Source organism: Canis lupus, chromosome 7 (genome assembly GCF_003254725.2).
Source record: "Canis lupus dingo isolate Sandy chromosome 7, ASM325472v2, whole genome shotgun sequence".
NCBI lineage: Eukaryota > Metazoa > Chordata > Mammalia > Carnivora > Canidae > Canis > Canis lupus.
In genome coordinates, this window is record NC_064249.1 from 24,774,281 (window position 1) to 24,788,453 (window position 14,173).

Here is a 14,173-nt window from a genome sequence, read left to right on the forward strand (position 1 = left end):
GTCATATTTCTTGTTATCATAGCATAATATATTTGTGATTTCTTTATAAATTCTGCTTGCGTGCTGCCAAGAGGAGTATTGGAAATTTCCTAACATTTAAGTTGACTCATCCTTCTCTCAAAAGCAGGTGAAACACAAAGCCTAATAAATGTTTTAAACATATTAATACTAAAATCCAGGTATTTAAATAAATTTAAATAGTTATTTAAATACAGATATACTTAAATTTAAATAAAACCATTGATTGCTTTAATATACTTATAAAACCATATATCCTCAACATAATGTAAATGCGTATTTAATAACGTAATTTTTATACAATTTTATTAGATTGATATATACTTTTGATGCCATAGTTAATACAAAATAGAAGTTATAAACAATATATAGTACTTTCAACTAGTTTCTCTATTCCTGCTTTTAGAAGGTGGTTATGCAATTCTCAAGCATGTATACCTGGGTTTGTTTAATTCTTTACCTTTGAGTTAGGAAAGACAACAAAAATGAAAAAGGATCATTTTTGTTTGAGTAAAAATATAACTGCTAAAAATATAAGACATATGCCTAAAAAATATTCAGACAAGTCAACTGTTAAATCACATGCTAGAGCATTGCCAGTTGACTTAAAACATAAAAACCATAAAGTTATTTCTGAAGTAAAAATAAATATAACTTTTATATAATTAACTTTAAAAACTCAACAGTAAGAGAGACAAAAATATCCAGGTAATGGTTAAGTCTTATGTAAATTTAAGTCTAATTCCCCAATTACCCTTTCCTATTTTCCCTTCTATTCCTTCTTTCTAAAATTCTGAAATAAAATATAAATAACCAAAAGCAAACTTTAAAAATACAGAAACCAAATAATGAGCCTATACAAAAAATCAAACACTGATGCTATTCAAGGTAGGTATTGAGAAAAACCTTTGTATTTTACACACCTCTTGAGATCAGTCTTACCTCATGACTAAAAAACAATAATTTAAAATAGTACCATTTGTAGAAAGGAAGGAAGGAAGGGAGGGAAAAGGGAAAAAAAAGTGGAAAGAAAAGGAAAGAAATACCTTCAGTTCAGGTTTTTCATCATCTTTTGCAGAAGTATCATCTGCATGCTGAGGAACCAAAACAAACTCTTCACTGTTCAGTGTAGCCACAGAATCCGATGACCCACTAACCTTCTGTAATGAAGCTCTGACCTCCATTTCAATTCTACAGACTTCTCTTTCCACATCCACCTAGTCAAAAACCACAGGGATTTAAAATATACATATGTTATGAACAAAAACATGAACTATTAAGTACCTGATCAATACTTAGCCTTTAAAAATGGTTCATGTGAAGAATTCTGCTGGCTAGGTTAATTATCTCAAAACTAGAGAGGCTACCTTCTTGGACTGGGCTGCATAATGGAAATGTACTCTCTTCGCCCTGTGTTTCCAGACTAAGAGAACTATATTATTCGCTGAAAAACAATACAGACCCTCCCATGTCACAACGAAACAGATTTACTACTGTTTGACTCTGTATTTCTCCTAGAAATAATATTTTTGTTTTTTAATATATAGAATTAAGCATGATACTAGAAACCAAATTCACTCACACAAATATTCACTGAAATTACTTTATAATTAAATCAAAATGTTTCCAAAAACTTATCTCAAGACCAGGTATTGTACCTTAAAATATCTCATCTGTGCCACTGAGGTTGACCGATTAATAAAGAATTCAGCACCCTAAGCCATGTATCTTTTCTTTTCCAGACACATTATCACTTATCAGCACAAGGAAGGGGGAAAAGGCCAAGGCTTTCACATTGCATTCATGTGGCAAACAATGTTTTTGTCATCAAATATAGTGTAATTCTGTTTTCTGGATAGATCTGTACAGCACAGAAACTCAACATTGTCTATCACTTCCAGAAGTTTAAATATTCACAGAACTAATTTTAACTGAACTTGTATACTATATAACATAGTACCCGGCACTGGGGTTATATGAGTGAATAAGGCAGACAAAGTGTCTGCTCTGCCAGAGCTTATACTAGTAAGAAAACAAGCAAGTAAGCAAATAAGGCAATTCTGAATCACTCTAAAGGCTATGAAGAAGATAAGTTACTACGACAAAGAATCGCTGTAAAAAGTATAGGGACAACTTTAAGTTAAGGTGATAGGAAAGGACTCAGAAATATTTGAGCTGAAATGTAAAAGATAAAAAAGAACCATGTATTAAACAATCTGTTCAGTGACCAAAGGTTAACGTGATAGAGGGGTAAGACAAGTAAACTGGAGCTAAATAACACAGGACTCTAACTCTGCTGATCCACACTGTTCTTTGCCTCATATAAATATAGCTGCAATATCTCATTTTGCCTTTAGGTGACACTAACACCATTATTCTTGGCCAAAAGAACGCTTTACTCTAAGCTTCAGGTTACACTTTAAAAAATTAATTACTTCCATCTTTATCAAAACTCAAAATTTCCAATAATATCAAAACAAAGAATTATTTGTTCTAGGATTGTGTAATTAGCTAGCCATCATTTAATTCTATTTGAATTAAATGAATATCCTTCCTTTTAACTTTTAAATCCTTCCAATTCCTCCAAAGGTTTTTTATTTTGCAGGTAATGTTTCCAAAAATGTAGTATGTATTAGAGGCTATGTCTTTACCCTTCCAGGCTGTCCCATGAATCTTAGATTGCCAAGATGCTACACATTCCAGTGTTCTTTCTGTGGCCAATCCTTCTGCAAGCCCAAGCTGCTACTCCTAGACTTAACATCTAAATGTTAGAAATTCCCCCAAATTCAAGTCCTGAGCCTTTTTCTGACTCCTTGCCACACACACTAAGTAATATCTCTCATCACCATGTATTTAAATACCATCTATATTCTAACAGTCTCCCAAATAGAAGTTTTCCAAAGAAAGATTTCCAAAGAAATCTTTTAGAGACTGTTAGAATATAGATGGTTTTCTATCCCAACCCAAACGTCCTCTACATTTCTTATTTGGAATCCAACTTTCTGCTTTATATTTCCATGTGGAATTCTAATTAGTACCTTAAACGTGACCCAAATGGAATTCCTAATGCCTCCTCCAAACTTGTTCCTTATTCAGATCTTCCATTTCAGTAAATAACACCACTTTCTACCAAGTTGCTCAAACAAGAAATCTGAGTATCATTCTTATTAATTTAACTCTATTTCTTCATTCCTCATATCAGCAAGTCATGTTAGCCCCACCTCCAAAATAAATCCTGTATCATTCTCATTTCTTCATGGCCATTTTTACCAACCTAATCCAGGCAGTGTTCTCATCCACTAAAAAAGTCTCCTAATCCATCTCCTACTACTCCAGGTTTCTCTTTCCCTAATCCCTTTTCACAGAGCTGCCAAAGAAATCTTTTGGAAAATAAATTAGATTACATTAAAGCTCCATTCTAAAATCTTGTCACTAAAATTCAAACTAAATCCAAACTACTTGCCAGGATTTACAAAGCCAAACAAAGTGCCTCTGTCACTTTACCATTACAGTTCTTTAATTACAGGAAGTTCTTTCTCATCTTAGGGTCTTAGCACTTGCTTCCTACTTTCATATGGCTAATTCCTACAAGTATCAGCTTTCATTCATCCGTCCAACAAATATTTAATGAGTATCTACTATGTTTTAGAAACTATAATGGGACTGGAGACTAAAATGATAAATGAGACTAATATACTCCCAGTCTTCCTAGAACTAACATTCTTATGGAAGAGAGAAATAACATAGAAAAAATAAATCAGGATCCCACACTGAAATGTATACTATAAAAGGTAATGAGAAAGTAGGAGGCAATATGGACCCCGTTGACATTTGGGCTTACTAAGAGTGAGTAAGCCATAGAAAGAACCAGGGAAAAGAACTTCAATTAGAATAGAAGAAAGAGCAAATACAAAAAGCCCAGGTAAGAGAAAAGGCTTATGAGAAAGGAGACCTTGATCGATAGATCACAATGAGCATGGGTGAGAGCAAAAAGATGAGATATGTAAAGGAAGACAGGGAAGCCTAAGGCCACCCCTGATGCTAAGCCTGTCTAAATAAACCCCCACTCTAATTCCAACTCTCTGTTAACATGGGAATATCAAGTGCCCAGTGTAATACCTAGTACAGAGTAGATATTCAATAAAGGTGTTGAACAAATTATTGTTAAAAGCATTAATCAGGCTAAAGTTCTCACAAATAACAAACATAGAACCAGGATTCAAAACAGGTATTCTGATTTCAAAGTACATGCTCTGAGCCACAACATTATACCATCTCATTTAGTTTCTCACCTATTCCTAGACTCCAAGGATTGGTATCTGTCACAATGCACACAGAACCTTCTCTATGCCTCTCCTCCCTCCATCAAGTTATGTCTTCCCCCAAGACATTCTTCTTAGGCAAGTGATAGTTAACCTGGCCATTAACTCTAAATCAGCATGTTAATGAATACTAATAATTCCTCCATTCAAATAAGAGGTCCTTTTTTTTTAATATTTATTTATTTATTCATGAGAGACACAGAGAGAGAGGCAAAGACATAGGCAGAGGGTTAGAAGCAGGCTCCATGCAGGGAGCCCAATGCAGGACTCGATCCTGGGATCACACCCTGAGCTAAAGGCAGATGCTCAACTGCTGAGCCACCCAGGCATCCCAAGATGTCCATTTTTAAGAGGTTTTCTTTAGCCCAAGAGAATGTTAGATATTCTGCTAGGCTAACAAGAAAACTATCAGTTTACCAGAATTAAGACAGCTCTCATTACTAGCATCAAATCCTGCCTCTAAGGGCCTCAGGGATACTTTCAGAAGTTTGTCTAATGCTATCTTATTGAACATTTCTTTGAATTTCAATGCAGATGCTTACTAAATCTGCACACAAACACAAAAATCTGAGAATTTTGTGCAAAGCCAACACTTTAAAATATTTCAACAGGCAGGAAATAAGATTTAAATAGGGAAAGTACAGCCTTCAACAAATGGTGCTAGGACAATTAGATATTCACATGCAAAAGAATGGAGTTGAACCTTTACCTCACATCATACACAAAACTTAATTCAAAATGGACCACAGACCTAAATGCAAAAGCTAAAACTATAAAACTCTTAGAAGAAAACAAGAAACATAACAAGAAACATAAATTTTTATGTCCTTGGGTTAAGCAATGATTTCTGAAACAACACCAAAAGCACACTGGCAAAAGAACAAAATAGATAAATTGGACTGTATTGAAATTTAAAATGTTCATGTTGAAAATGATACCATGAAGAAAGTAAAACTAAAAACGACAAGAGGAGGAAATACTTTCAAATCATATATCTGAAAAGAATCTTGAGTCCAGATTGCATGAGGAACTCTTACAACTCAATAATAAAAAAGACAAATAATCCCAACTTCTGGTTTCAGCTAAAAAGCTTGGAAGTCATCACTCCTTTCCTTACAAGAAAAGTTTGGACAAACTAAGTATCAATAGCTTCTCTTGGATCCATCAGAGAACTGAGTTCAGGAGACAAACTGCCATCCCAACATCGGGAGAGACAGGCAATCCAGAGAAAGACAGCAAGTCAGATCTTACCTGAAGAGGAAGCTGTTGGAGCCATAAACTGGTAGGAACACTTAAATGATCATTTTGACAAACTGCTGGAGGCTAAGTGTGGAATTTGGGTGTGGGGTGGGAGAGTGGGTTGAGGAACAGTAACTTGAAATTTGTGTATATTAAATTGGTGCTTAATAATAATAAATGTCTAACATTCAAAAAACAAAGAAAAGAAAATGTTGGATAGCTATACTGATTTTACAAAAAGCAGACTTCAAAACTAGGAGATAAAGAAGAGTATTATGTGAGATTGACATATCAAGCAGGCAGAATATTAGCAAGGATATAAACAACCTGCGGAGCACTACCAGTCAACTTGATCTGACACTTATAAAATATTCCATCTAACAACAGAAGAATACATTTTCTTTCAGGCTCACAGGGAACATTCACCAAGAGAGACCATATTCTGGGCCATAAAACACACCTTGACAAGTTTAAAAAAATAAAAATCATTTAATATGCTCTCAACTGTAATGGAATTAAATCAGAAATCAGTAACAGGAAGATAGCTGGAGAATTCCCAGGTTTTAGAAATTAAACAACATACATCTAATCAAAGACGACGACTCAAGAGAAATTTAAAAATATTTTGAACTAAATGAAAATGCAAATACAACTTGTCAAAAGTTGCGGGATACAATGAAAACAGTACTTAGAAATTTGTTTCAGGGCAGCTGGGTGGCTCAGTGGCTCACTTTTGGCTCAGGTCGTGATCCCAGGATCCTGACATCAAGTCTCACATCGGGCTCTCCACAGGGAGCCTGCTTCTCCCTCTGCTTATGTCTCTGCCTTTCTCTGTCTCTCATGAATAAATAAAATCTTTAAAAAAATTGCACCGAATGCTATACTAGATAAGAAAAAATATCTAAAATATATAACATAAGCTTCTTTAGGAACCTTAGGAAACTAGAAAAAGAGCAAATGATGAAAAATAATTTAAAAAAATATAACAGGCATCAATGAAATTAAAACAGGAAAATACAGAAAAATTTTAAAAATCAAAACCAAAAGATGGTCTTAGGAAAGATCAACAAAATTGAAAAACTGCTGGCCAGGCTAAACAAGAAAAAGAGAAGACACAAATTGCCAATATAAAAATAAAAGAGCAAACATCACTACCAATCCTACGGACATTGAAAGGGTAACAAAGGAATACTACAAACAATTCAAGGCCCATAAATTTGGTGACTTGGATGAACTGGATCAGATCCTTAGAAGATACAAAGTATCAAATTTAAAAAAAAATTCACACCAGGAAAATTAGATATCCTGAATAGCCCTATAATTTTCAAGAAATTTAATAATTAAAAAAAAACAAAAAAAAAGAAATTTAATAATTAATAACCTTCTAAAAAAGAAAGCATCAGACACAGATAGATTCACCAGTGAATTCTCCAAACATTTAAAGACTAATATAAATTCTCTACAATCTCTTCCAGAAAATGAAAGAGGAAACATTTTGTAACTCATTTTATGAGGCCAGCATTACCTTAAGACCAAAACCAGATTACAATAAAATTAAAGACAGAATATTATAAAATCATATTCAACGATACATAAAAAGAATTATACTCCAGGTATACAAGACTGATGACTCCTAGAATAAGCAAGTATACAAAGGTCACAGAATACAAGGCCAATGTACAAACATCAGTTTCTTCCCTACATACAAATAATGAACAATTGGAACCTGAAGTTTAAAAAAAAAAAAAGTGCCATCTATCATTGCACAAAAAGATGAAATACTTAGGTATAAATCTAATAAAACATGTGTAGGATCTATAAAAGTAAGAAACCTATAAAACACCGATGAAAGAAATTTTAAAAGATCTAAATAAATAAAGAGATACTCAATGTTGTTAACATGTTAATTCTCCCCAACTTGCTGAGACTAACCAACTGACTGAGCACTCAACTACAAGCTTAACTATGCACAAAGGCAGGGGAATATGTCTATTTTTATTTTACTCACCAACACATCCCCAGCATAGTGCCCACAGATTGCATGGGCTCAATAAATATCTGTTTAATAAACAAGTCAATTAACTTGGATGTAGCAGAACAGACTCCTGCATCAGATAGGAAGATGGACTGAATGAGTTCTAAAGTCACTTAAGATTCTCATTCCATGTGATGTGTTGAAGAATTCCATTTCAACAAGTCAATTCAAAATATAATTTGCTAAGTCTACTACTATGCAACAGTATGCTAAGCAAAATGTTACTTTCTCTGCTGCAGATCTGCTATTATTTCTGATCAAAAGAAACAGAAACAACAGTTGGAAAATTTATAGAGGTCTTTTTTTTTTTTAAGATTTTATTTATTTTGACAGAAAGAATAAGACAGGGAGCACAAGCAGAGGGAGGGGCAGAGAGAGAAGGAGAAGCAGACACTCCATTGAGCAGGGACCCTGATGTGGGACTTGATCCCAGGACCCTGTGACCATGACCCAGCTGAAGTCAGACACTTAACTGAGCAGCCCAAACACTCCTGCGGGGGTCTTTTAAATAATAAAGAGTTCACTGTTCTGTGACCTCAAGACTAGCACATCCATTTCAACTCAACATGTGAAGAGCAGTGATTGAAAGAAAGCAAAACTACTTTTACAAGCATTTAGTTAAAAGGCTATGCTATTGGGACACCTGGGTGGCTCAGCAATTTGGTGCCTGCCTTCGGCCCAGGGTGTGATCCTGGTGTCCCAGGATGGAGTCCCACATCAGGCTCCCTGCATGGAGCCTGCTTCTCCCTCTGCCTGTGTCTCTGCCTCTCTCTCTCTCTCTGTGTCTCTCATGAATAAATAAATAAAATCAAAAAAATAAAAAATAAAAAATAAAAGGCTATGCTATTATAATCCAAAAATTAGAAAGTAAAATCTGACATAAAAAGTTTGTCTCTTCAGGTACAAAAACAAAACAAAACAAGGCATACACATTTTTATTCTTTAGGCATTTTAAAGGTGTAAGAGAAGCGGCAGAAAATTTATCAGTACTACAGAAAATCTAGATGAATGTTTTTTCTATTTTTCCCCTTTCCCCCTTCTCTGAACCCAAAGGAGCTCTATAAATATTTTCAATTGAATTGAACCACTCAAACACACTTATCCCCCACAGTTCTGCCAACTTTATCAAGTGAAATGACTTTTAATTCTTACTTCAATGTCACATCATTTTTGTCAAATGAGCAATATATCTTAAATTAACACCTCACTTGGATGCCTAAAACTACAATTTTCACATATACTAGAAACAGTGTAACAACATTAAGCAAAGTCTAACTGGAAGCTATATTCTTCCCAAAATAACTGAACACATTCAAAAGTATAAAATCATGGTGCACATGGTCCAATTTCTTTTTGTGCCAAATGTGGTTAGCCAGCTTCTTGCTTTTAGATTATGTGTTTGCACCTATTCATTTTCAAGTGTCTCTTGAACTAAAATAGAACACTGAAAATATGAGTGTGAGTCAAAATTGGACAAGACATGCTGCAACGACTATTAGGCATAAAAATTCAAACAACTATAGTAGACTCATTACAATAGTAGAAACAGAAAATACTCTTAATTTACAATAAGAAAATGGACCTGAATAATTTGGAACAACATTTACTAACGATAAGGCCTCTGTGCTTTGAAAAACTGAGCCAGTCTGGGCAGGACTGGGGGGGACTACCATAGCCTCTTCTTACTGAACACTCCATTCACTATTCCAGTTCTCAGGCAAGAGCCACACCAACATGATTATACGTATGCAAGTATGTCCCCACCCCTGAAAAGGGCACAAAGGGGCCTTCCTAATTTATATTACTTTAGTGGATACCTACTTTGGCAATAATCTCGAAACTTTTTTTCTGAGAATAAGCCTTCCCTTTGTTCATACCTCTTAGTCTTTATAGAACTCTCAACACCATGGCCAAACAGATCCAAAGATAGACACTGAATCCAAACTAATTAGACCAATTAACCCAATTCCTAAGATTCTTGATGACCAGAGACTTCATCATGAGAGTTGTCTCTCTTACAGCAGAAACTTTAAGATATAAACTAGGAATTGTTGGTGGCCATATTTTTCCCCATATGAAGGAGGCCAATATACGGTGAAAGAGAAAAGTAAATTCTAAATACAGACAAGCAAGAGAGTCTTAGTCGAGCCCCTATCATGCTGTTTGAGAGAATCCTGAGATGTAACTCCATTTGTTCCCATCCTCAGTCTTGGTATCCACTGTTCCTTTAATTCTACGAAATATCCCTTCCAATAAATGCTTTTTGCATAAGCTAGTTTAAATTGAGTTTCTGCCACATGAAACCTCATAAGTCCTACTATAACTACATGCTAGCAAAAAGACATACAAGACATATATAAATATATATACTTTTTTTTAAGATTTTGTTTTTAAGTAATCTCTACATCCAACATGTGGCTCAAACTCACAATCCTAAGATCAAGAGTCACATATGTTTCCAAAAGAGCCAACCAGGCCCCTCATAAGATATATTTTACTAGGTTTTCATATACTAGGTATGAGAACAAAAATCTAGATGAAGAAAGATGACAGTATCTAAAAAGTTGACAATTTCCCACATAAACAGAATACTGAATGTGAAGAAAGAAAAAAAAAAAAGCAAATGACTTACTTGAAATAATTACAGGAGGGGAAGAAAAGGTAATAGAAGGGGTACCTACAAAGGATGGCTTAAAAGGGAATAGAATGCTTTATAACCAAAATAAGAAGTCATCACAGGAAAAAGAGGAATTTTTAAAGGTAGGCACACTATGATTGTCACTATATAATATTCCTATGTCATAAAAATAGAATGCAAAATATGGAAAAATTATTTTTTTTAATTTATTAGGATAGTAAAACGTATAAGTGACTGTGGTAAATGAGATTACTGTTATCCTAAAATTCGTGTGGAACCACAAAAGATCCCAAATACCCAAAGCAATCTGAGAAAGAACAACAAAGTTGGAAGTATCACAATGCCAGATTTTAAATTATACTACACAGCTACAGTCATCAAAACAGTAGAGTAATAAGACAAAAAGACACAGATCAACAGAATAGAATTGAGAGCCCAGATTAAAAAAAAAAAAAATCCATGTTTATATGCTCAATTAATCTACAACAAAAGAGGCAAGAATAAACAATGGTGAAAAAACAATCTCTTCAATAAGTGGTATTGAGAAAACTGGACAGCCACCTACAAAAGGATGAAACTAGGCCACTTTCTTATACCATACAGAAAAATAAACTCAAAATGGATTAAAGACTAAATGTGAAATCTGAAACCATAAACTCCTGAAAGAAAACATAAGCAGTAGTCTCTTGTACATCAACCTTAGGGATATTTTTCTGGATAGGACTCCTCAGGCCAGGGGAACAAGAACAAAAATAAACAATTGGGATTACATCAAACTAAAAAGCTTTTGCACAGCAAAGGAAACCATCAACAAAATGAAAAGGCAAGAAGGAAGGAAGGGAGGGAGGGACAGAAAAGAAAGGAAAAGAAAAAAGGCAACCTACTGAATGAAAGAGGATATTTGCAGATGATATAACTGATATGGGGTTAATATCCAAAATATATAAAACTCATATTAATTCAACACCAAAAACAAACAAAAACAAATCCAATAAAAAATGGGCAGAGTACCTGAAAATCACTCATCATCAGGGAAATGTAAATGAAAAACACCATGAGATAACACCTCACACGAGTCAGAAGGGCTAGTATCAAAAACAAAAAAAAAACAAAAAAAAAAAAAACAAAAACAAAAAAAAACAAGAAATAACAAGTGTTAGCAAAAATGCAGAGAAAAGGAAACTCTCACTGCACTACTGGTGGGATTAGAAATTGGTGAAGGCACTATGGTAAACAGCATGGAGATTCCTCAAAAAACTAAAACTAGAAATACCATTAAGATCTAGTAATTCTACTTCTGGGTATTTACCCATGGAAAACGAAAATACTATTCAAAGAGATATATGTACCCCTGTATTTACTGCAGCATTATTTACAATATTATTTTACAATAGCCAAGATATGGAAGCAACCTAAGTGTCCATCAGTAGATGACTAGATAAAGAAGATGTGGGATATATATATATACACACACACACACACAATGGAATATTATTTAGCTATTGAAAAGAAAGAGATCTTGTCATTTGTTAACAACATGGATAGACTGAGGATATTATGCTAAATGAAGTAAATCAGACAGAGAAGGACAAATACCATGTGATTTCACTTATATGTGGAATCTAAAAAAAAACAAAGCAAATGAACAAACGAGGAGAGACTCAAAATATAGAACACTAGTGGTGGCCAGAAGGGAGGCAGGTGGAGAAGATAGATAAAATAGGTGAAGGGAGTTTAAGAGGTATAAATTTCCAGTTATAAGGAAGTCATGGGGCACCTGGGTGGCTCAGACAGTTAAGCATCTGACCTTTGGTTTTGGCTCAGGTCACAACCTCAGGGTCATGGGATCTAGACCCATTATGGGTTCTGTGCTAGCATGGAGTCTGCTCAAGATTCTCTCTTCCTCTCCCTTCCCCTCTGCCCCTGTCTCCTTTGTGTGCAGTCTTTCTCTCTCTCTGTGTGTGTCTCTCTTTCTCAAATAAATAAATCTTAAAAAAATAAATTAAAAGTCATGGGGATGAAAAGTACAGCAGAGGGAATATAGTCAATAATATTATAAGTCTGTATGGTGACATATGGTAACTACACTTCTTGTGGTGAGCATTTCAGAATGTATATAATTGTTGAATCACTATGTTGTATATCTAAAACTATTATATGTCAACCATGCCTCAATTAAAAATAAAAATTCTGAAACTGTAATGACAGAATAGAAAAGGAATATGTAAATATTGCTTGTCTCACAATTATTGAATAGTACTTTTATGTTGAATTAACACTTGCTATGAATAAACAAAAACCTGTATTAAGATGGTAATATTTATAGGTGACTGTTGTGGATCAGATTATTGTTACCAATTTTCTTTTCTAATACAGAATTGTTACATTTAGGCCCCTTATCATGTGATTTTGTAACACCATTAGAGTAAGTGGAACAAAATATTTACCTGCCCAAATAATTTGGGGTTTAGCCATGTAATTTGCTTTGGTCAATGGAATCCCAAAAACAAGACTTGGGCAGAGACTTTAAATGTCTTGAGTTATTTGGCTTGGTCTCTTGAGCTTCTGCCATCTACCATAAAAAGATGGTGGTCCAGGAAGCCAAGAGACCCAAAATGCAACTCATGAGAATAACCTGAATCCAATCCACAGAAACAAGTAGAGTTTCTCTCAAAGACCCACAAAACCATGAGTTAAAAACCTAAATGTTGTTGTAAGAAGTCAAACATTTCAGCATTATTATATAGCATTACCACAGCAATGGCTGACTAATTCAGTGACGTATTTTTAAATGTCTTCAGTAGGGGCACCTGGCTAACTTAGAAGAGAGCACGGGACTCAATCTCAGGGTTGTGAGTTCAAGCCCCACATTGGGTGTAGAGATTACTTAAAAATAAATAAATAAACTTCAAATGTCTTCAGTATTATTATGATATCTTTAGATTAAATAAAAATCAGAAGTAGCTAACACTGTAAACTAACAAATCTCTCAAGGAGATATTGATATGGTTCTTCAACTATTACCTAAAAATTCTAGTGATTTCTATAATTTTCATATTCCACTGAATTAAAATATACTCCAATACGCCAACCTTCTAATACTAATATTCAATTCCAGACATACTCAATTTATTAAAACTTTGACCAATGAATTACATTGTAGTTTAGAAAACCCTAATCAGCAATATCTAAGCAATAACATAAATGAAAAATATTTTGAAAATATTCTCAAACTTTTCAATGAAGATTACTTTAACTCTAGATCTTTCTCTTAGTTTTACTGCCATAATTATATATGCAATATATTCAAGAATAAGGTTGATAAAATTATATACATTATATTATAGTCATTTACTGCCTGGAAAATCAAAGTCTGATGGCTATACAATTCACAGTTCCATGAACTTGGCTTAAGACCAACAGTGAGCTTTGTGCCCAGCAGATACAGGCATATATGGTCAAGGGGGAAAAAAATCCATCACATAATGGAAAAGACCATCACTAAAGTGTCTACTACATCACTAAAGTGTCTACTTTATAGTTACAGCCCCCGTTGGTATAATAAAACCAAAGTTTGGTGATCTTTGGGTCACTATCTGACACTTAGTATGTTGCATGATGCCGCATAGAGCATCTACCACATTTCTTTCCGGCCCAGTGTGTCCATAAGAAAGGTATCTCTACTTCTATGAACACACTGATTTCTTCATCTGAAAAATATTGGACTAGTTGATCTCCAAGATCTCTAAGCTCTAAAGCTTCTACACATCACTTATCTTCTGAATATGTAAAGAAGAAATATAGATTTTTTTCTTAAGAGCTATGGCACAAAGAAATTAAATAATTTCTCTAACAAGTTACATAGCCAGAAGTAGAATCTAGAAATCCTCAGTTGAGAAATCTATTTACTAGCATATTACC

At 34.2% G+C, this 14,173-nt stretch overlaps 1 protein-coding gene across 6 annotated transcripts in view; it reads right to left on the reverse strand.

Moving 5' to 3' along the window:
• RABGAP1L (RAB GTPase activating protein 1 like) overlaps window positions 1-14,173 on the reverse strand; it is a 729,489-nt gene that overhangs the window by 669,729 nt on the left and 45,587 nt on the right. For all 6 annotated transcript variants that reach the window (XM_049112262.1, XM_049112263.1, XM_025430245.3 and 3 more), the window contains one exon: window positions 1,065-1,235. In XM_049112262.1, coding sequence (XP_048968219.1) covers window positions 1,065-1,235 — 171 coding nt within the window. The remainder of the gene's footprint in view (window positions 1-1,064; window positions 1,236-14,173) is intronic.